This window comes from Hippocampus zosterae, chromosome 5, assembly GCF_025434085.1.
Source record: "Hippocampus zosterae strain Florida chromosome 5, ASM2543408v3, whole genome shotgun sequence".
Classification (NCBI taxonomy): Eukaryota; Metazoa; Chordata; class Actinopteri; order Syngnathiformes; family Syngnathidae; genus Hippocampus; species Hippocampus zosterae.
Genome location: NC_067455.1, coordinates 16,527,260 through 16,548,058, shown reverse-complemented (window position 1 = coordinate 16,548,058; position 20,799 = coordinate 16,527,260). Strand labels below are relative to the sequence as shown.

Here is a 20,799-nt window from a genome sequence, read left to right as displayed (position 1 = left end):
TTTCCTCGAAAACGTGTACTCGTTTCTAATGACCAAAATAATCCAGTCTGCAGTATTGGCCATAGTATGCGTCATTTTGGACATTGCTCAATTTCCCATATCTTTTTTTCTTTTTATCACAAACTGGTTAGGACGCAATCACCTTTGTCACTGCCGGTTGTTGGCCATTTGACTGCGTCAGGACACGATGAGTCAACAATCATTTCGACACATTTTTTTTAACGAATCAATTTGTTTTGTCTCTCCCTCCACCTGATACAGAAAGGTGCTACGTAAGACCAACCGTAATGCATTCATCATATTGATCAAATATCCTTGACACCAGCGATCTCCAACCTTTTTTGCGCCATGGACCAGTTTCGGGTAGAGACATATTTTGATGGACTGGCATTGAGACCAAATAAAATTCACAACAAACATAGATATAAGGTGTGATACAAAAGGTTCACCACACACATTTAAAGAGCTCTGGCGACATTTGCTTCGTTCTGTGTCTAAGAACAGGGGAGTGTTGTGGCGGGACAACTTGTGACATCTTCATCATGACAATACGCCAACTCGCAATGCCCTGAGCGTCCAATTGTTCCTGGCCTAGAACAACAACAGCATCAGGAGCAACTGGCGGTTCAATATCTTGCCCCAGAACACTGACAAGGCTACAATGGGCTGTGTGCATGCACTGTAATGGATGCACTCCAAGAGAGTATTAGTTCGCATTGTATGAACAACAATTGAAGGTTAATGTAACTGCGTCAACAATACTGCTTTGCAGTAGCGTCTTCCACAAATAAGCATTTACAGTGCGCTGCTGGAGGAGCATAGATGTTAATAACATTGTACATTATGCATTATATATATGTACGTTCCTTGAGAAAAGATATTTTGAATAGTATTTTTCTTGATAGTTGTGTTTTAATTTAGTCATTAATCAATGTAATTGGTTTTCTTTTTTATAAATGTAAAAAAACAATTGTTTATAGACTAATATAAAATATGTACATTTGTGATTCGTCCAACCCTACTCAGCACATTGCTTATTTAATCTTTAAATTGACCAATTAATTTGCCTTTTTCATAGTTGTGTTGACCTCTTACTAAAAGGTTAACTACAGTATACTGAAAAATAAAATTACCGAAAGCTCTTATCCCACTGAGGAGCGAACATCTGTGAGTGGTGATGAAGACAGTGTTCGTTCAAGGTCGTAAACATTTGCCAGATGTTCTTCTATACTTTATTGACAGAACAAGAAAAAACTAAATTTTGGCGATTGCCTGGCAAACAGCAGGAGGAAGTTTGAATTGAAATACTGATATTGGCATGTACTTTTCAACAATATCAGCTTGCCCTACAGTTTATTTACCTATTACTCAAAGCAGAATTGATGCATGCATATTACCCTCGCAATAAATGTGCACCGACCGTGCTGATATTGTAAGGATGGAGTTTTCTTTTTCTTGGGAACTGTAGACTCTTTCTGTTTCATTTGACCCGTTCCCCTTTTTTAATTAGCTTTTTTACTCATGTAGGAAGTGTGTGGGCTTTTTTTAAACCCCTGTCTTGTGGCAGAAATGAGCGTTTTGATATCGGCACATATGGTTGCAAAATAAAACTCATGTCACTCTCTGTGCGACACAACCCCAAATGACCTGGGGACCAATCGATACTCGTCAGCACTCCCCTAGATTAGATTCATGCTGTCACACTGTGTCATCCATGGCAGAAAATAAACTTGGATGAGCAATGTTTGCATCGTTCTGATTTGAAGTGACATATCTACAATTCTCTCCTCCTTTCTTCATTTTTGCGTCCACAGATAATGAAACTGCAGTGTACACACTAATGCCGATGGTAATGGCTGACCAACACAGGTATGCAATTCACCAAATATAAAATCCATTGACAGCTTATTGTTGTGTTGACACATTTAATATAACCCATATGTTACATAACAGGTTTACCCACGATAGCTCCATTGTACAGTATCTCCACTATCTTTGGTCTCTTTATTCTGCACGTTGAAGTCGAGAGTCTGATGTTACCTCAGAAAACAAAATCTCTCCCCCCTCCTTCCTAAAGGTCAGTGTCAGAGTTGCTACTCAATTCCAAGTTTGATGTAAACTATGCCTTTGGACGTGTAAAGAGAAGCCTGCTTCACATTGCTGCCAAGTAAGGCCTTCTTTCTGTCAAATTGCACTTTTCCCACTGCTCAGCACATATTAGGCTCAATACGAGTCTTGGTACGAATGATTTACAATTGGTAGTTTGTGGATATGAAAGGGTTTTGAAAATTTCATGTCACAATTTCACGTCACGGACCAAAATTACCACGCCATTATCACAGTATCGATGCAAATTGAAACGTCAACAACAATACAGACGCACACTTGAATAATAGCAGAGTGTTTTGTTCAGAATTTTTTTTAAATGTAGATCTTCAGTGTTTAGTTTTCTCATTCATCTTCACAGTTTGAGTTGGGGTTCACCATTTTTTTTTTTTTTTTTTTTTTGCTGTTGTGGTGACAGTACACTGGGTGGGCGAAGCCAAAACGCTTTGACTCCTGTCAGAGATACGAAATAGGCCAGTGGTGATAATTAAAAATTGAAACTTCAATACTAGTCTTTTGGAGTTATGTCTTGGTTTATTGGAGCCAGGAAGCCATGTCTTTCCCCGTGTCAAAACTTAAAAATAATGAATGTACTGTTCAAATAGAATGCTATTCTGTAAATTTACAGTATATGATTACAAAAAAGCATTGGCGAGACACCGAAAACCGATGCTTAAAGAGTTTATGAATGGAAAGTTTACTTTTACAACGTTGCCAGATTGCTCCACTGACAAGTCCAAAGTTACCTGTATTATACAGGTATACGATGTATGCCACTGACACAATTGTTACTTGTTTAGAACTATTTTGTGTGGAAGGTTACAGTGTTCCGTGTCCATATAAATCGAGCAGCTGGAGCTTGTTTGTGTTCGTCTGACAGTGACAGTGCGCTGAGGCGGTGTCATAACAACGAAAGTTCAGCGGTGCAGTGACAGTTGTAGTTATGACAGTTGCATTTTTAATTAGATCAAATATTTTAATCGTTTTACAGGTCTAATATATATATCCAATATATATATATATATATATATATATATATATATATATATATATATATATATATATATATATATATATAAATGTATACTTTTTTTAGCATATGCATTTTTTAATTAGTTTAGTGCTTTTTGAATCTTCATGTTTGTTTGATCTTCTGCTGCCATTATTATTATTATTATTATTATTATTATTTTTGTCTCAACATAGCTGTGGATCAGTGGAGTGTCTTATTCTACTACTGAAGCGAGGTGCCAACCCAAACTACCAGGATATCTCAGGCTGTACCCCACTGCATCTTGCTGCCAGGAATGGGTAAGAGTCTGTCATTTGGCGTTTGAATGAAAATCCTGTGAATTCACTTATAAACGTCCCAGGATGAACAATAGCTGCAATTAAGAGCCAGATTATTCAAACCTCGGTCAAGATTTTATTTTTTTGGATTACCGGCACTTCTATTGGTTAAATAGGTACTTCTAGGTCCATGATTTTTCATACTCCATACTAATATTCAGAATTTAAGGAGGATGCTCTACATCATTGCTATCAAATTAAGGCCCCCGGGGGCCAGATTTGACCCGCCACGTCATTTTATATGGCCTGTGAAAACAAACGTCATCCATGCTTGATGCTTGCTCAAATCTTACAAAATCTAAAATTCTCATATGTAATAGATAATTTGTCAGCATTTTCTTGTTACCAAACCCCTCATTATAGTCACTTCAACAATAGTTGAATAAATCATTATTTTTTACTTTCTTATATCGTTTGATGGGCCTCCAAGAGAAACAATGGCGAAAACCGTGACAAAAACTAGTTTTACACCCCTGCTCTACATCCTAAGAATTGACATGAACTGTGTCCTTAATAATTGTTAAAATAAAATAAATAAATAAATAAAACAAACAAAGAAAAAACAACAACGACTAGTATACAGTCCAACAGTTAAATCTCAAAACAGAAAAAGACAACAGTTGGAGTACTGTAAATTTTGGACAGTAAAAAGAAAAACAGTGATTATAAGAGTAGAATCTGCCTGAGAACAAAAAAGCTGATAGCTTTTGATAAAAATATATTAATCAAGATTCAAAATATCAAACTGTATGGACAACTGCTATCCAGCATCAATAAGAAAATAGCAACTCATAACTGGGTTTGAATTCTTAGTTACATTCTAACATTCCTTCATTCTTAAAGTTTGAAGACAGAACGAATTCAAATAAATCTGTCTTGATCCTGAAGAATTAAATCCCAATTTTCAAAATCCATTTTATCTTGGCTTATACAAACTCTCATTTCCTGGTCCGACCAATCTTTGTATTTTTTTTTTAAAGAAAAAAATGGTGAGGTCAAGTGAGGCAAATCAGTGCTTGATTGAATGGTGTAAAAATATACTAAGTAGAGTAAATTGCTCTATTAAAAGCAGAGAACATTTTGGTAATCTGAACTCCAACTATTTCTTTCAGCCAGAAGAAATGTATGGGCAAACTACTGGAATATAATGCTGACGTCAACATATGCAACAATGAGGGACTGACTGCTGTGAGTGACCCATAATCATTTGGTTTATGTCAAAATCTGAGTAATCATCGCTGTTATTTAATTACCGTATTTTCTGCACTATAAGGGGTTTTGGATTATAAAGCGCACCTTCAATGAACCGCCTATTTCAAAACTTTTTTCAATTATAGGGCACAGTGCATTATACGGTGCATAGAATAGAAGCTACAATAATAGCATCCACTAGATCAGGGGTGCTCAAACCTTTTGATCGAAGATCTACTTTTCGATCAGCTAACCTCCTGGGATCTACCCTTAGCGGCACGCGCACGCACACACACGCACACACACACACGCACACACACACGCACACACACACGCACGCCCCGATGAGAAACAGCCTGAAACTGAGGCATGCGACGCACTTTTGCAGCCTGTTAACTATCGTAGCTCACACGTACCGTTTTAAAGTGCTTCCCTGGGCCCGCCTAGATTCCTATTCTTTGCTCGTGCCCTCGGTGAATTGTACACGAAGCAAACTCTGAATGAGAATAATTACGATCAAAGATAGAGCGCAACAGTTCTGATCACAAGCTGCAATTGCAGACTGCTGAGAGCTAACAACCTCCGGTGACATAATCCCGCGCCACCGTAAATTCAAGATTTACCTGCTTTATTTTAGTTTTTCATATTTTTTTGGTGAAAATGAGACTGATAAGATGATTAGGGTGCAGTGTACATAAACACAAAAATATATATTATTAACATGTACAAAGACGCATAAATGGTCGTTTGTTTTTTTTCTCCTCGACACTACTTGGATCTACTTGGGACCTGTCTTAGATCTACCGGTAGGATCTACCTAATGGGCACCCCTGCATTAGACAGACCTACGCTAAAGGGAATACAGTACAATACAATACAATACAGCTTTATTTACATAGAGCCTTCACAACTGCAGCTGTAATAAAGACATAACTAGTCACAAACACAGACATGAATATATATGGAATTACCGTATTTTCACGACTATTCGACGCATCGTACTAATGGCCGCAGTCTCATTAATGGGTGACATTTCTGTATTTTACACATACACGGGACGCATCGTACTAATGGCTGCAGTTTTACAGTGGTAAAACATATGCCAGCTTAAACATACGGCATGCATGCGCGCACTCTAACACGTTAGCTTGAAGCATACGGTAGCATGCCAAGACATACAGATAAGATAAAAACACGTTTTTAAAAAGGCAACGAAAGCAGAACTGAGTTCGGGTGTATTTTATTTAGCCATCGTACAATGTTCTCACGTTTTTCGATCAATCATCACCCAGAAATCCATCAAAGTCCTCATCCTCTGTATCAGAAGCAGAGGACTGCACATCTCAGTTGTCATTGAATGCATCACATGCCAGTGTGAGTTGCTACGCATTGCCGAGCGGAAAGAAGTAGTAACAGCAAAGTCAACATTTCTCTCGTGTGAAGCTTTCCCACATTTGAAAGTAAAGAACAGAGCGAAACATGGTGGCAGCGCGTGTGTGTGTAGAAAGAATTGAACAATTGTGCAAGTACCGTAATCCATCAAAAACGCCGCGTTCCCTCTCGTTGTTGCGTATTGTGGCGTAACTCGCCAAGCGCTGCCTCTCACTCTTTGTAAAGTTGTGTTTGCCACCGATCATCCATTGTTCCCATGCCGTTTGCAACTTTACTTTGAACGCCCGGTTGATGCCAATGTCCAGCGGTTGGAGTTCTTTAGTCAAGCCTCCGGGAATAACGGCAAGCTCATTTGCTTGAACTTGTTTTTTCACCACCGCTGCTATGAGATGGGCACGCATGCCAAAAGCATAACCGGTGGCTTTAAGTTTGAACTGAGCTTCGTAGGCGTGTCTTTTTGTCGAATTTATTTTCAGGGGTTCTTAGAAGTCAAGTCAAGTCAACAGTATTTATAGAGCACTTTCAAACAGCCATCGCTGCATACAAAGTGCTGTACATGGAGCGATTTAACATATACAATAAACAGTAAGACGAATCAGTAATAAGTAATAAGTAATAAGGCGGTAGAAAGCACCAAGCAGTAAAACCAATAGCAAATCTAAGTCATGCTGAGTCAAACGCCAAAGAATACAAGTGAGTTTTGAGGAGGGCTTTAAAGATGGGCAGCGAGGAGGCTTGCCGAATGTTCAGTGGGAGGTCATTCCAGAGAGATGGACCAGCAACAGAAAAGGCTCGATCCCCTCTGAGCCTCAGTTTAGCTCTTGGTACGTCTAGCAAAGACTGGTCCACAGACCTGAGGCGCCGGGCAGGGGTGTAGGGGCGTATGAGCTCAGAGAGGTAAGGTGGCGCGAGATTATTCAGAGATTTGAAAACAAAGAGGAGGATCTTAAAAATAATTCTAAAATGAATGGGGAGCCAGTGAAGGGATGCCAAAGTAGGAGTTATATGCTCCCTCTTACGAGTACCAGTCAAGAGGCGAGCAGCGGCATTCTGTACCAGCTGAAGGCGCTTGATGGAGGACTGGCTGACTCCAAAGTACAGGGCGTTGCAGTAATCGAGCCGGGATGTGACAAAGGCATGAATTACTGTCTCAAAGTGTTCATGTGAGAGGAAAGGTTTTATTTTGGCCAGCTGTCTAAGGTGAAAGAAGCTGGATTTAACAACGGCACCAATTTGCCGATCGAGTTTGAAATCACTGTCCAGTTTAAGTCCCAAGTTTGAGACCGTTGATTTCAGATAAGGAGATAGGGGGCCCAAGTCTACAGGATGGAATGTACAAGGTCCACTGGGGCCAAACAATATCACCTCTGTCTTCTTTTCGTTGAACTTCAAGAAATTTTGTGCCATCCAGGTTTTGATTTCTTCCAGACAGGATAGGAGTGGCCTTAATGAGAAGGTGTCTTTCTTGCTCAGTGGGACATAGATCTGGCAGTCATCTGCATAGCAGTGGAAAGGAATACCATGTTTCCTTAAGATGGAACCCAATGGGAGCAGATATAGCGAAACCAAAACCGGAGTTGTTTTGCAACAATGCACATTGCCACACGCTATACAAGTGTTGGTACTGGCTTGAGGCGTCCACTTACACGCCCACCCTTCACCATTGGCGGACTAGCTTGTCTGTCCTCTCTCTCCCTCTCTCTCTCTCTCCCTCTCCATATATGTATATATACACGCCCACCCTTCCCTGATTGGCCGACTTCTTTCACAGTCACTTCCGCCTTTTCTCTATATACACAGCGTGTCGGCAGTCAGTCAGATTTTGAAACTCAGCGCATATAAAGGACGCTCCGCACCATAAGGCGTCCTGTCCATTTTGGAGAAAATTTAAGACTTTTAATGGCGCCTTATAGTCGTGAAAATACGGTACATACAATAAATAAAAGACAAAAGTTATGAAGACAATTGATGAAACAAAAAGGCACACAAACGTTGTGGGCTCACATCCACAAAGGGCTAAATATTCTTAGAAGTCTTGCCTGTCTCCTTCTTCCTTCGTTATGTCAGTAATTAACTATGGTTTTGGTATTATCTTCTTCATAGTGTTTGAGTGTGTTCGCGAATGCACATGACAATTAGTGTTGGGAAGAACCCTTATTAGGTTACAGTTGTTTCCTGCTAATAATCACCACTGGGTGGCATAAGAACATGAACAGGGAAACAACTCAATGGGGACCGTAGAGAGATTGTACCTAACACCATATATAAGGTGCATCGGATTATCGAGTGCATCGGCTTTTGGGAAAATTGAATGCTTTTAGGTGCTCCTTATTGGGTAGAAAATGCGGTCACTGAAGTTGTTTTATTTTATCTACTCACCACTCGACAGATATCTCTCACTGTCTGTCTGTTCGTGCGCCTTTCTGATTTAGATTCATTGGTTGGCAGTGAATGGGCGGACTGAGCTGCTGTACGATCTTGTCCAGCATGTGTCCAACGTCGATGTTGAAGATGCCATGGGGCAAACTGCATTGCATGTAGCATGTCAGAATGGGCACAAAACTGTAAGCCACTTTCAAGTTTTAAATGTTTTCTGATAGCATTATTTTATATGCTATATATGTTTTCATAGGGTACATATTATAGAAATTCTAATTGCTTCATACATTTTTTTTGGAGTACCTACCCACCGATTAAGTGTGAAATAAATTACACAACTTGACTACATCTTTAATGAGATGCCTATTTCTCAATATGTGTCTGTGAACAAACCATTATGAATTTGGCCCCATCATGACGGTGATTAGTGATGTGCCGTTGCATAAACCGTACACACAGATCTGCACCCAAATTGGCAATTGTAATTCGGCAGCCTGCGAATCAGGGTGAGTGACTTTTTAAAAATAATCAAATTTTGATGCCTCCGCCCCCATATATATATTTTCCTTCCCAGCTTAAATGGCAATACTTCAGTTCTATCCTCCGAAATTCCCCACGTATGACTAATGTGTGTCATGTCCTGTCAGACGGTGTTATGCCTCCTGGACAGTGGAGCTAACATCAACCGACCAAACGTCTCAGGGGCCACACCTCTTTACTTTGCCTGCAGGTTTGCCAACAGTCAATTCATGTTCATGTTATGTATATGCACTGACAGAAATACTATCTTCGATTAAAATCCTTTTGTGAAAAAAAGAAGCATTTCAGTTTTGGTGAGTACACTAACCTTTATACTCAAATAACTGTGCAGTCATGGCCAAAGAGACACAGCACAGATCCTGCTTTCTCGTGGAGCCAAATACCTTGCTGACAAGAATGGAATAACTCCTCTCGATCTCTGTGTGCAGGTTAGCATTGCAACTTACCCAGCTCCCCATTTCCCTTGCTCTGTTCAGTTTTTGCGACAGTTTGTACATTTCTTTTTTTTTTTTTTTTTTTGGAAGGGTGGATATGGGGAGACCTGTGAAATCCTCATTCAGCACCACAGCAGACTCTTCCAGATACTCATTCAGATGACACAGAATGACGACATAAAAGAGAATATGGTTGGATAAATTTGGGACTGGGGAATTCTTTCATTCAACATTCTTCCCGAGTACATGTTAAAAGAAATTTGTGTGTGTGTGTGTGTGTGTGTGTGTGTTTTAGCTCAGGCAGGTTTTGGAGCATGTGTCTCAGCAGAGTGACAGTAATTATCAGAGAATCTTGACTAGTCTGGCTGAAGTTGCCACCACGAATGGACATAAGCTGCTCAGGTAGGATTTTAAAGTCATCTAAGTCAATAGCTTTGCGACTGTTGAACAAAATTATATACCTGTATATTCAGATTATTTTACAAATGCAGACAGTAAAATGCCTCTTCAACTAATGTCCTTTACTAGATGTCTCAGTTGATTCCAGAGCATCGACTTAAACAAACGACACCACCAAATACCGTTTTTTTTTACCCAAAGCATTAAAAAAACACACAAACCAACATAAAATTAATAAATACATTTTTAGCCACATTTTCACTTTGTGGTACAGTTTTGCATGAGTCAAGTGTGCCCTAATTGATATGCACACTCTAGTTTGCGTTTTCCGCTGCATGTGGGTCGGTACCACGCTAATATGTCCGTGAGTTCTGTAAATCATGTGACGTCATAGCAGCAATACAGCATGTGATTTGCCAGTCATTTATCCTTTTTTACCGCACTAATATGGTTGATGGGATTGTGGAAATAGTTTCTTGTAGTGTAAACCACGTGAAGTTCACTGCTTTTCATACCATCATTCAATTCATAATGAATACAACAAACTTGGCCTGTCATGATGACAATTTTTTCTGATTATATATTCCCAGACAGTAGCACAATAAAGAATAGTACCGTTGTTTTTTTAGTCACTGATATAGTGATTATTTTCGAGCAAATGTAATTGAAGTACATCCTTTTGAAGTGAATTTAAGTGCATTCGTGACTGAAATGAGAGTAGACAAGATCATTGTTTCAGTACAGTTTTCATATTTTTTTGATGTTTTTGTTTACTGGCTAACCGTGAGTTTTTATAATGAAAAATACATACCGTGGCTCAGCAATAGTTGTTTTCCAACTAATCTCATTAATGTTCACCTAAATCAAAACCCCAATAAATAAATCTGATACAATGCACATAAACGAACGTGTTTAACGCTCTCTTGACCCGCTACCATTGCAGAGATACAGACAAGTTACGCTGGCCACGCTGTCAATTCTGGCACTCGAATCAGATAGGTGCTGCCAGTCTTTTATTTCCTGGTGAGCGTCATGAATGTTTGCAGAACCAGTGGTGCATAAGCAAGCAATAAGCAAATGCGCATGTTCGTACCGGCTAGCATTAATGCTCCATGGCTATTATTGGTGCTACTTTTATACACTGCCTTGGTTCATTAATAAATGAGAAAAAGAGTTGCGTCTGCCTATGTACAGATGGGACACACACGCAAACCAAACTTTTTGTATAACCCACAGAATCAGCTGGGTCCTTATACGTCACCGTAGGAATTAAAAATACGGAATTGAGGTAGTGTAATTGGAGCCCTCTCATTTGCAGAAACAACATGTCGGGTTACAATTATTTGCAGAATAATAAGATACCTTCACAGAAGGGGTTATTGCAAGACAGATTCCAATCCCATAGTAATCTCGAGAGCAGCATACCTGGTTTCATGCCTGCACAATCATCTGCATCCATACAGGCACCCTTTCAGATAAACACATTTTCCAAGTAAATAATTGGCACTCTTTACAAATGAGTAAATTATCATGATATCTTCCTATCTCCTTCCTCCCACAGCCTATCCAGCAGCTATGATGCTCAGATGAAGAGTCTATTGAGGATTGTTCGCATTTTCTGCCATGTATTCCGCCTGGGGCCTTCGTCACCCAATAATGGCAATGATATGGGCTACAACGGAAACAAGACTCCCCGTAGTCAGGTCTTTAAGGTTGGTGCCTTGTACTGGTGGTGCAGAGTCCTGTAATCGGTAAAGTGTTACATGTCCTAAATGTATGCTCGCTATCACAGACATGCTGCTTCAAGGCCACTGTGTGTGTGTGTGTGCGCGCCCGTGCGTGCGCGCCCGTGCGTGCGTGTGTGTCTGTGCACATCAGTATACTTGTGACCGAGAGATGGCAGTAAAGCACTTTCATTTGGCAAGCCCTCATTGCCAAGTAGCAAAGCATGTTCATACTGAGGACGGCGAAAGATGACTTATTGCGTACCTCCAAGAATACTTGAAAAATCTAATGTTGGTGTAAGAGGACCGAATGATTGAGTTTCGGAATCTATAACAACCTGCAGATAAAATGTTGCCATTTTTAATCTAAGAGTATATTGTTCCTTATTTATATTACAAGTTTGACAATAACTGTACATGCTGTGATTATGAATGATCCACAGTTTCTTGATAAAAAACAAAAAAGTTGATCAGATCCCAGCAGACTACATAACATAGTTTGGAGGCACGTTACTGATGTTAACTGGTTGCTTAATAAGTGGTTCACAAAACACTTAAAACATTGTGTGTGTATATATTAGAGCTGTCAAACTATTAAAATATTTAATTTAATTTAATTAAAAATGCAACTGTCATAATTAACGCAAATGAACAAAAAAATTAATCGTGATTACTCACACATTTTTTATCGTTTCTGAATTTCCGTTTACGTTTTTTGTCCTGTATTTCCCAATTTTAATGCTCTCATCAACATAGGATCATGAATCAGTTTTCTATGTGCCAAATGCAAATATTTACTGAAATAACAATTTCGATTTTCAATTTTACATGAACATTTTTAACTTGGAGCAGTTATTCACACACACAATCTCTCCCACAATATTACTGTCCATCAACAACAGTGAAAAAAATATTTTGTCACACACCAGCTGCTTTAACAGCTTTTTTATGAAATCAAAACAGAGCAATATAACATTATAAAGTGCACATCTAAGGTAAACTAGTACTCAGCCTATAGTGGATTTAAACCATTGTTGCATACTTCGTTTTTCTCAAGTTTGCTTTGAACACAGCAGTCTGTTTCTGTATGTTTGTTGAAGAATATATGAGACACCGGACACCAGTGTTCGTTATGTGCCGCTGTATTCAAAACTGCCGGCCGTACAAACAAACGCAAGCACTGCTGGGGCAAACCATTCTGAAAGAGGGGGGTTTCACTCCCCCTAACACAGTCAGGCTATGTTGATTCTGTTCGTCCTTTGCGCGCAAGTCTCTCCACGGTTTTGTGTAGACCTCATTTCGGATAACTACACTTGGTTCGATGACAACACTGGAGACGTTTTATTTTCTCCAGGTCGCTACCACTGCATCGCACTGTCACTGTCAGACGAACACCGAGAAGCTCCACCCCCTCTATTTATTGTATGTTTTGCAATCGTAAACTGAGCTATCATCATAGCACATCGAGTCTGAAATACCACTTAATGGCCAAGCACACGTGAGTACTCCACCCCCTCGTCTCAGACAGACAGCTATGGATCATTTCAAATCGAAGAAAATGGATGACACGACGAAGAACAAATTTTTTGAAGCCATAGCTAAATATATGGCTACTGCATGCAAGCCTGTCACCATTGTCCACAGCTCGACCGACTCAAGCTGAAATCATTGCATCTAATCATCGCATTGCCAGCGAGAGCCTCCATGACAAGCTGTGTACAGAGATTGTACGTAGCCGAGAAGGCTAAGGGACACCAAGCGGGAGAAGACACTGTTTCGGGAGCGATATAAGAGACTAGGTTGATGAGCATCTGGTGAATAAAGAGCAGGTAGCCTGTCGAATATGATGTATGCCACTGACGCGATTGTTACTGGTTTGAGACTATTTTGTGTGGAAGGTTACAGTGTTCCGTGTCCATATAAATAAAGCGGGTGGAGCTTCTCTGTGTTCGTCTGACAGCGACGGTGCACTGATGCATGTCGAGAGTTCAGCGATACAGTGGTAGCGACCTAGCGAAAATAAAACGTCTCCAGTGTTGTCATCGAACCAAGTGGAGTCATCCGAAATGATTTCTACACAAAACCGTAGAGACTTCCGCATTCAAATACTCAATGCTTGTTAAACTGCCAGAGACCATTTTCAGATGGAAGCAAACATTTGAGCATCCAATATGTTTATTATAACATTACTAATACTGTATTAACAAATTTTTCATGTTATATACATTATGCATCAATATCCTCCAATAACTGTCATCTGGTTGCATTTTACTGCTGGTTGCAGATGCGTATGAGACCAGGGGAGGCTGTACCAAAAGACACTTGGACAGCTTCTGCTATATTAGATGTGAGCCATGGACATTTCCATTTCCTTCATTTTTATTTAATCGTTTTATGAATGGACCCTAATTGGGAGTTTTCATTTCATATAATCAATGAACTGGGCTTTTTGATTTAACCTCTTTTCTCTTGCATTGATTATTTTCAAATACAACCATTTGAAAATAAGATTTGGATTAGGCAATAAGGTCCATATTTGATCTTTTTACAGTACTAGCTCAAGTACAATCATTCAGCATTATTCCAAATTGAAATAAAACTGCAAGCCATCAGTCAAGAATAAAAAAAAAATAAGATGAAACAAATCTCATATTCCACTAAATGTTGTCCTATCGCCTAACCCAAAGCTTTGTCTTCCTTGATTTGTATGATTGCTTGATTCTATTCACAACTCTATCTGATTAAGAATTAAAATAGCGTTCAAAGAGCCTCCAAAAAAATACTTGTGAAGTCTTTGTGGCAATGCAAAGCTGTCAACTTTATAGCACCTTTCCGCACGTGTGAAGAAACATATGAAGTATCCATGTGCATTTTATAATCCAGTGGTGTCCAAAGTCTTTGTCCCTCAGGGGCAACATAGAGCATAATTTGAGGTCAAGTGGGCCAAATCAGTCAAATCAAAGCCTAATAACTGTTAATCACAATCTGTTTCCCCCTTTGTTTTAATGCTATCCACATACAATTGCAAAGCAACTCCCGGCACATTATGAAAAACTTTACATTTAATGAAGTATCCATTTACGAAATCTGAGGGACAACCTCCATTTTTTTTAAAATGAAAAATGTGCAATTTTCTTCAGTTCATCATCTACATCCATTGGTCTTTGTATTAACTGATCACAGTGATCTTGTACAGTATAACGGCATAATAATGTCCAGATTGAAACCGCGATACTCATTGACGGCAATTTGAGGAGTCACGTGCATTGGATTTTATTGACTGCACAATACAGTTGTGATCAGAGTTTTGGATTCACCAGATGAAACATTAATGTTCTGGAAAAGTTCAGCGTTTAGTGTCTCATGTGTTTTGGCATTTCTGCACAGAATGATTGCACAAAATGCATTGTAGCCAGTAACACAACAGGCATTCATAATGTAATAATTTATTGTTCTCAAATCAAGTTTTGTAGGTGAATGGCAGGTGCATATTGAGTGGACAACAAATGTAGTTCAAACTTAATGATAAGTCAAGTGTCAGTTTTCAGCCCTCATTTGGGTCAAAATTTGTTATGGTAAAAATACATACAACATACGTATTTGATGCCACATGGACGTTATGTTGGTGACCTAATGTCAGAACTTTGGTTTGGCTGTCTCTGGTGCCAGCACTCGTATCTTCTCCGTGTGAAGATACTAACAGACACCATTCGGCACGTGTGTGCAAACCTTGCAGAATATTTATAGACACAAACACATTCACGCAAATTGACAGTAAAAAAAATGTTGTGAAAAAAAAAAAAATGGGGGGGGGGGAGATGTGCTCTCATAGTACTCTGTTACACTCAAATGACAATTGCTTTTTTTCATCAGTATAGGAAATATAATGAATGAATTAAAACAATTAATTAAAAATTTGGGGGATGAAAGGTCAGAGGAGCACTCCTGTCATTATTTTAAGCTTTATTTACATGGATATGAATGTTAATGTGTCGTTATGATGTTATAAATCAGACATGGGTTTATTTATTTATTTATTTATTTATTTTTTTAGGAATAGAAGATAAGTTAAATCTAGCATGATTTTAATAGTCCCAAAATGTTGCGCAATACATAAACAGCCAATTGGCACTGAGTATGGTTGCCACAGTCTTGTTTCCTCAAAAATCACATCCATGTTCCATGTCAGCGGTATGTCAACGGTTGACATTTCGAGCCTCTCTCTCCTCAGTTGTAATCATGCGCCCTTTCAAAGGGAATTATACACTCCCGTTATATTAGTACTATTCATTGCAGCCTAATTGATGCAATATTTTTCAGGCATTGCTAAAACGCATTGGTGTTTAGTCTGGCTTTAAGTATCCCTGATAAGAATTTATATATACATGTTAGCATGCATTGAAAACAAACAAAAATAAATGATAAGACATCTATCAGAGGAACAGTGTGTTTTTATCCAGTTGTACGGCCCTGGATTAAATGAAACCAAAAGAGCAACATTGACTTTGTGTTCATTTTGAGTATGATTACAAATGTTCACAACATTAGGAATAAATGTGATTTTCTTTTTCTTTTCCCCTGTTTATTTGCAAAAATCTTGATTTTAAAATGTGTGGGGTGGTGCTGCATGACAGGTAATCTTCAGGACCTTGTTAGTATTGAAAATGTTTTAGCACTGGCCTTTAATGGAGAAAGAGCTTCCTTTGGAATGCTCTCAATTCAGATATTATGAAAAATGAACTCAAGGTTAGAATTCAGCTGTGATACCTGAAGATACCCTGAAAGCAAAATCAGTTCCTCTTTTATAATATTGTCATGAAACATTCCCTGTGCTTTTTTTTGGGGGGTTGATCCCATTCACCTCTCACATTTTGTTTGTGTTTACAGCCATTGGAGCTGCTTTGGCACTCCCTGGACGAGTGGCTCGTACTGATCTCCACCGAACTAGACAGAAACAGGAATCCTTCATCCAGCTCTTCCAACAGCGAGATAGCCTCCCTGCTTCTAAAACAGCGGGAAGTCGAACACTCTAGCACCACACCAAAGCTCCCCACCTCCCTGGACCATCAGATTGTCATGGAAACAGAAGTGTATGCTGATGGGGAAGACGTTATCTCCATGACCGCCAATCGGCTCAGCGCTGTGATCCAGGCCTTCTACATGTGCTGCTCTTGCCAGATGCCACAAGGGTTTGTCTCCTGCAATGACTACCAATCGACAGAGAAGGCATGGTTTTTACTGTAGGGGACTTGTATTGGTACAGAATTACACAGGGTAAAGGTGAAAGCCCCAGTCTAACGTAGGGGACACACTTTGGCCCACAGCATAACTACAAACACCAGCAATACTCATCAACCACTATAAATTAAACATTGTTTCCAAAACGTTTTCAACAGATACGGAACTTGATGTACTGAGTGCACCCAAGATTGCCTCTGCCAAACCAGCAGTATTGCCGTGCTCTCCATTTTGCGGATTACGTAATGGGGTGTATGCAAATTGATTCATTAAACATATGTAATGTGATCATCAAAATTATCGACGTGACTTAGTTTGTCTTTCACGAACACAATTCCAACACTTCAATCTTCAATTTGCCTTTTCAGGGCTCTCCCAAATGTTCACTGGTGAAAACAATTATCACGCCCAAAATTTAAATACAACAGTGGACACCACTTTTTCACCTCTTGCCAACAGTGCGCGATGTTTAGGCGGGCAGAGGTTTTGCTCGGTCTGACAGCTCAACATTGGTCAAAAAACAGATGTGACTTGAAGTCATTTTTCGTATGGGACAAGACCGGAACCAAAGAGCCGACTGAATGAGCACTTTTAAAACAAAAGCAAGGACATAGAATTTTAAACAGAACCCGAACAAAAGATTGTAGGGCAGACAGAGCTCCGGGCCTGAAGGGCGACCGTCCTGCCTGTTTTCCAGCTCTCCCGCCTGCAACACACCTGATTCAGATAATCATCTTATCACAACACACCTGATTCAGATGATCAGTTTATCAGCCGCTCTGAAGCAGCAGTAGAACGATGCTGATGATTTGAATCAGGTGTGTTGCTCCTGGGAGAGCTGGAAAACAGGTAAGACAGCGGCCCTTGAGGACCGACTTTGGACACCCCTGTTGTAAGGGCGTCCATCTGCCACAAAAGGTTGAGATGAGAGTGACAAAGAGGAGAGAGAGATGGAGAGGAAACAGACGTTTTGGCAAGCTTGAAAATAAATGATCAATAGTTGTCAGAGATGATATGTTAATACAAATACAATGCAAATTGTGCAGTGCGCAGAGAATACAGATAAAAGAACTGTGACTGACAAACACAACGCATGGGGCGGTTTGGAAGCGTATTAAGACCACAGTGCAGGCATTTCTTTTGTTATAAATGATCCAGTTGAGCAACAATGAATCTCTGAACTGGAGTCTTATCTAATTTATGTGGAATGATTTCATCCCATTTCAAAATGCTAATGAGTAGCTTTTCCATTATTTTTATTGGAAGGAGCTAACCTCCAACAATTACTGAATATTCACTGCTATGCCACAGGGGATGGTGAACTTGTGATGTAAAGACTGGACAGTTTTCACAATATAAGGAATTATATTGATTAATTAATTTATGGATTAATTAATGGAGTGCTGCTGTGGTCTTTAAAATTAAATGTTAAGCAGTCGGCCTCTTAGGGGATTGTAACAATTATATGATGGACAGTTTGAAGATTGTATTTAGTAAACTACCATTGATACTCTATTGCTATTATGAGAGGGGCACAGCTGCATCTTTGAATACTCTCAGGACTTGGAATATTTTTCCCCTCCCCTTGCCCTCTGTTTGAGTTGTCTTATCTATGTCCTTGTTTACCTCCACACAATATGACATTAAACTCTCCCCCAGTCTGTAATTACGCTCCATTAGATCATTACGTGTACTTAATTAACAGCCAATGGAATTCCAGTACTGACATGCCTGCCAGAATAAGATGCTTGTCTTCCTGTCTTTGATGTGTTTTTCACCCTGCTCTTGATTAGGAGTCTGGTCTTGTTTTGTCTGCAATGGCAATGCATCATATTCAGTGTAGACATTTGGCTTTTTCAGATGAGTAATATATCTCTAATTGGAAAGCAGAGGCTGCCAGAGAATTGTTGCTGCTGTCCATTTCGCTCCCCTTTTTCACTCATTTGTTCTCTTTCCTCACCCAGAATGACATCCCCCCACTTTATTGAGTTTGTCTGCAAGCATGATGAGGTGCTGAAATGTTTTGTAAACAGGTGAGTCAATGTAGGACCAAGTCACACATCAGGCTTTTTATCGTTGATTTAACGACCAAAAAAAGAAAAAAGTATATAACGTCAATTCGTTTACTTCAGCTATTGTCCTTTTGCCCACTGCTCACATCTTATTTCTGTCTTTGCTCATGTGTGCTTATCACTTCATAGAAATCCAAAGATAATCTTTAACCACTTCCACTTCCTGCTGGAATGTCCAGAGCTGATGTCACGGTTCATGCATATCATTAAGGGCCAGGTAAGAAAGACACGATAAACCGACATCTTTACTTATTCAATTTAATATACGTTGAACATGATTTGCAAATCCTTTGATTTTATTTTTATTTATGTTTAACACATCTCCACTTTATTGGAATTGGGGTTTGCCCAATCAGCCTGTGTATCATTTCATTATTCATACTTTTCAAAAACAATTGCTGGTAATCAATTCGCTTTTTCAAATGTAAAACAGATACCGTATTTTCCGCACTATAAGGTGCATTCAATTTTCTCAAAAGCCGACAGTACGCCTTAAAATCCGATGCACTTCATATATGGATCAATATTGTGATTTATTGAACATAGTATTTTAAATGGTCTGTAAAAATCTGGTTTAACTGTTCATCTCCTCGCCTACACTGATCACCTTCAGTTATACAAGACCGCACTCAACTCCAGCCGTTCCACCTACTACTCCAACCTAATCCACACCGACTCCAACAACCAAAAGGCTCTCTTCTCCACCGTCGACAAACTCCTCAAACCCAGCAACAATATTTCAACCTCTTTCACCGTTGACAAATGCAACTCATTCCTATCCCACTTTTTATCCAAAATCGACATCCTCTACAGTTCACTCACCACCTCACCTGTCCCCCCTCCCTTCCTACCAGCATCCATCACTCCAACTACTTCACCTCTCTCTGAATTCACACCTGTCTCCATAGCCGGACTCAACAATATCATTTCAACAATGAACTCCTCCACCTGCACACTGGATCCCATCCCATCTTCCTTCGTCAAGCACTGCTTTCCCACCTTCTCCCACCTCGTCATGAACATTGTCAACTCCTCCCTCAACTTTGCCTATGTCCCCTCCTCACTCAAACTGGCTGCCGTAACCCCCATCATCAAAAAACCCGGACTCAACCCTGACATCATGAGCAACTTTCGACCCATCTCCAACCTCCCCTTTCTGTCCAAAGTCATAGAACGTGCCGTCACATCTCAAATTAAAACCTACCTAAACAACCAAGTTTTTGAACAATTTCAATCTGGATTCCGTACACAACACAGCACTGAAACAGCCCTCCTTAAAATCACCAATGACCTCCTCCTCGCCTCTGTCTCCGGCCTACTCTCCATCCTCATCCTTCTTGACCTTACATCTGCCTTTTACACCATCAACCATTCCATCCTACTCTCTCGCCTACAATCCCTAAACATCACCGACAAAGTCCTTACCTGGCTACACTCATATCTCACAGACAGGAAACAATTCATACACATAAACAACTGCTCTTCCTACACTGCCCCACTGTCCCAAGGTGTCCCCCAGGGTTCTGTGCTTGGTCCTCTTCTCTTCATTCTCTATCTTTTACCCCTCGGCCAAATCATACGTCATCATGGTCTCCAGTTCCACTGCTACGCTGATGATGTCCAATTGTACATATCCACCAAATCATTTACCCCAACAACCCACTCCACCCTGTCTAACTGTCTCTCAGATGTCAAATCCTGGTTGCAAACAAACTTTCTCACTCTTAACTGTACTAAATCTCAACTGCTTATAATCGGTCCTCGGTCCCTCACCCAAACAACCACCAACTTTACCCTCACTATAGATAACTTCACCCTGTCCCCCTCCTCTCACTGTCGCAACCTCGGGGTCCTTTTTGATAATAACCTCTCTTTCAATCAACACATCAACCAAACACCAAAACTGCTTTCTTCCACCTCAAAAACATTGCTCGTCTCCGCCCATCACTTTCTTTCAACGCTGCTCAAACCCTC

The 20,799-nt window shown here is 39.9% G+C and overlaps 1 protein-coding gene across 2 annotated transcripts in view; it reads left to right on the top strand.

Moving 5' to 3' along the window:
• Window positions 1-20,799, top strand: part of hace1 (HECT domain and ankyrin repeat containing E3 ubiquitin protein ligase 1) — a 33,555-nt gene that overhangs the window by 614 nt on the left and 12,142 nt on the right. The window contains exons 2-15 of one of the 2 annotated variants that reach the window (XM_052066426.1): window positions 1,815-1,869; window positions 2,078-2,167; window positions 3,313-3,417; window positions 4,569-4,644; window positions 8,472-8,603; window positions 9,066-9,148; window positions 9,290-9,386; window positions 9,483-9,584; window positions 9,688-9,794; window positions 11,353-11,503; window positions 13,800-13,862; window positions 16,403-16,704; window positions 18,718-18,786; window positions 18,955-19,042. In XM_052066426.1, the coding sequence (XP_051922386.1) occupies window positions 1,815-1,869; window positions 2,078-2,167; window positions 3,313-3,417; window positions 4,569-4,644; window positions 8,472-8,603; window positions 9,066-9,148; window positions 9,290-9,386; window positions 9,483-9,584; window positions 9,688-9,794; window positions 11,353-11,503; window positions 13,800-13,862; window positions 16,403-16,704; window positions 18,718-18,786; window positions 18,955-19,042 (1,520 nt within the window). The remainder of the gene's footprint in view (window positions 1-1,814; window positions 1,870-2,077; window positions 2,168-3,312; window positions 3,418-4,568; window positions 4,645-8,471; window positions 8,604-9,065; window positions 9,149-9,289; window positions 9,387-9,482; window positions 9,585-9,687; window positions 9,795-11,352; window positions 11,504-13,799; window positions 13,863-16,402; window positions 16,705-18,717; window positions 18,787-18,954; window positions 19,043-20,799) is intronic. The other variant, XM_052066427.1, reaches the window with a different exon arrangement.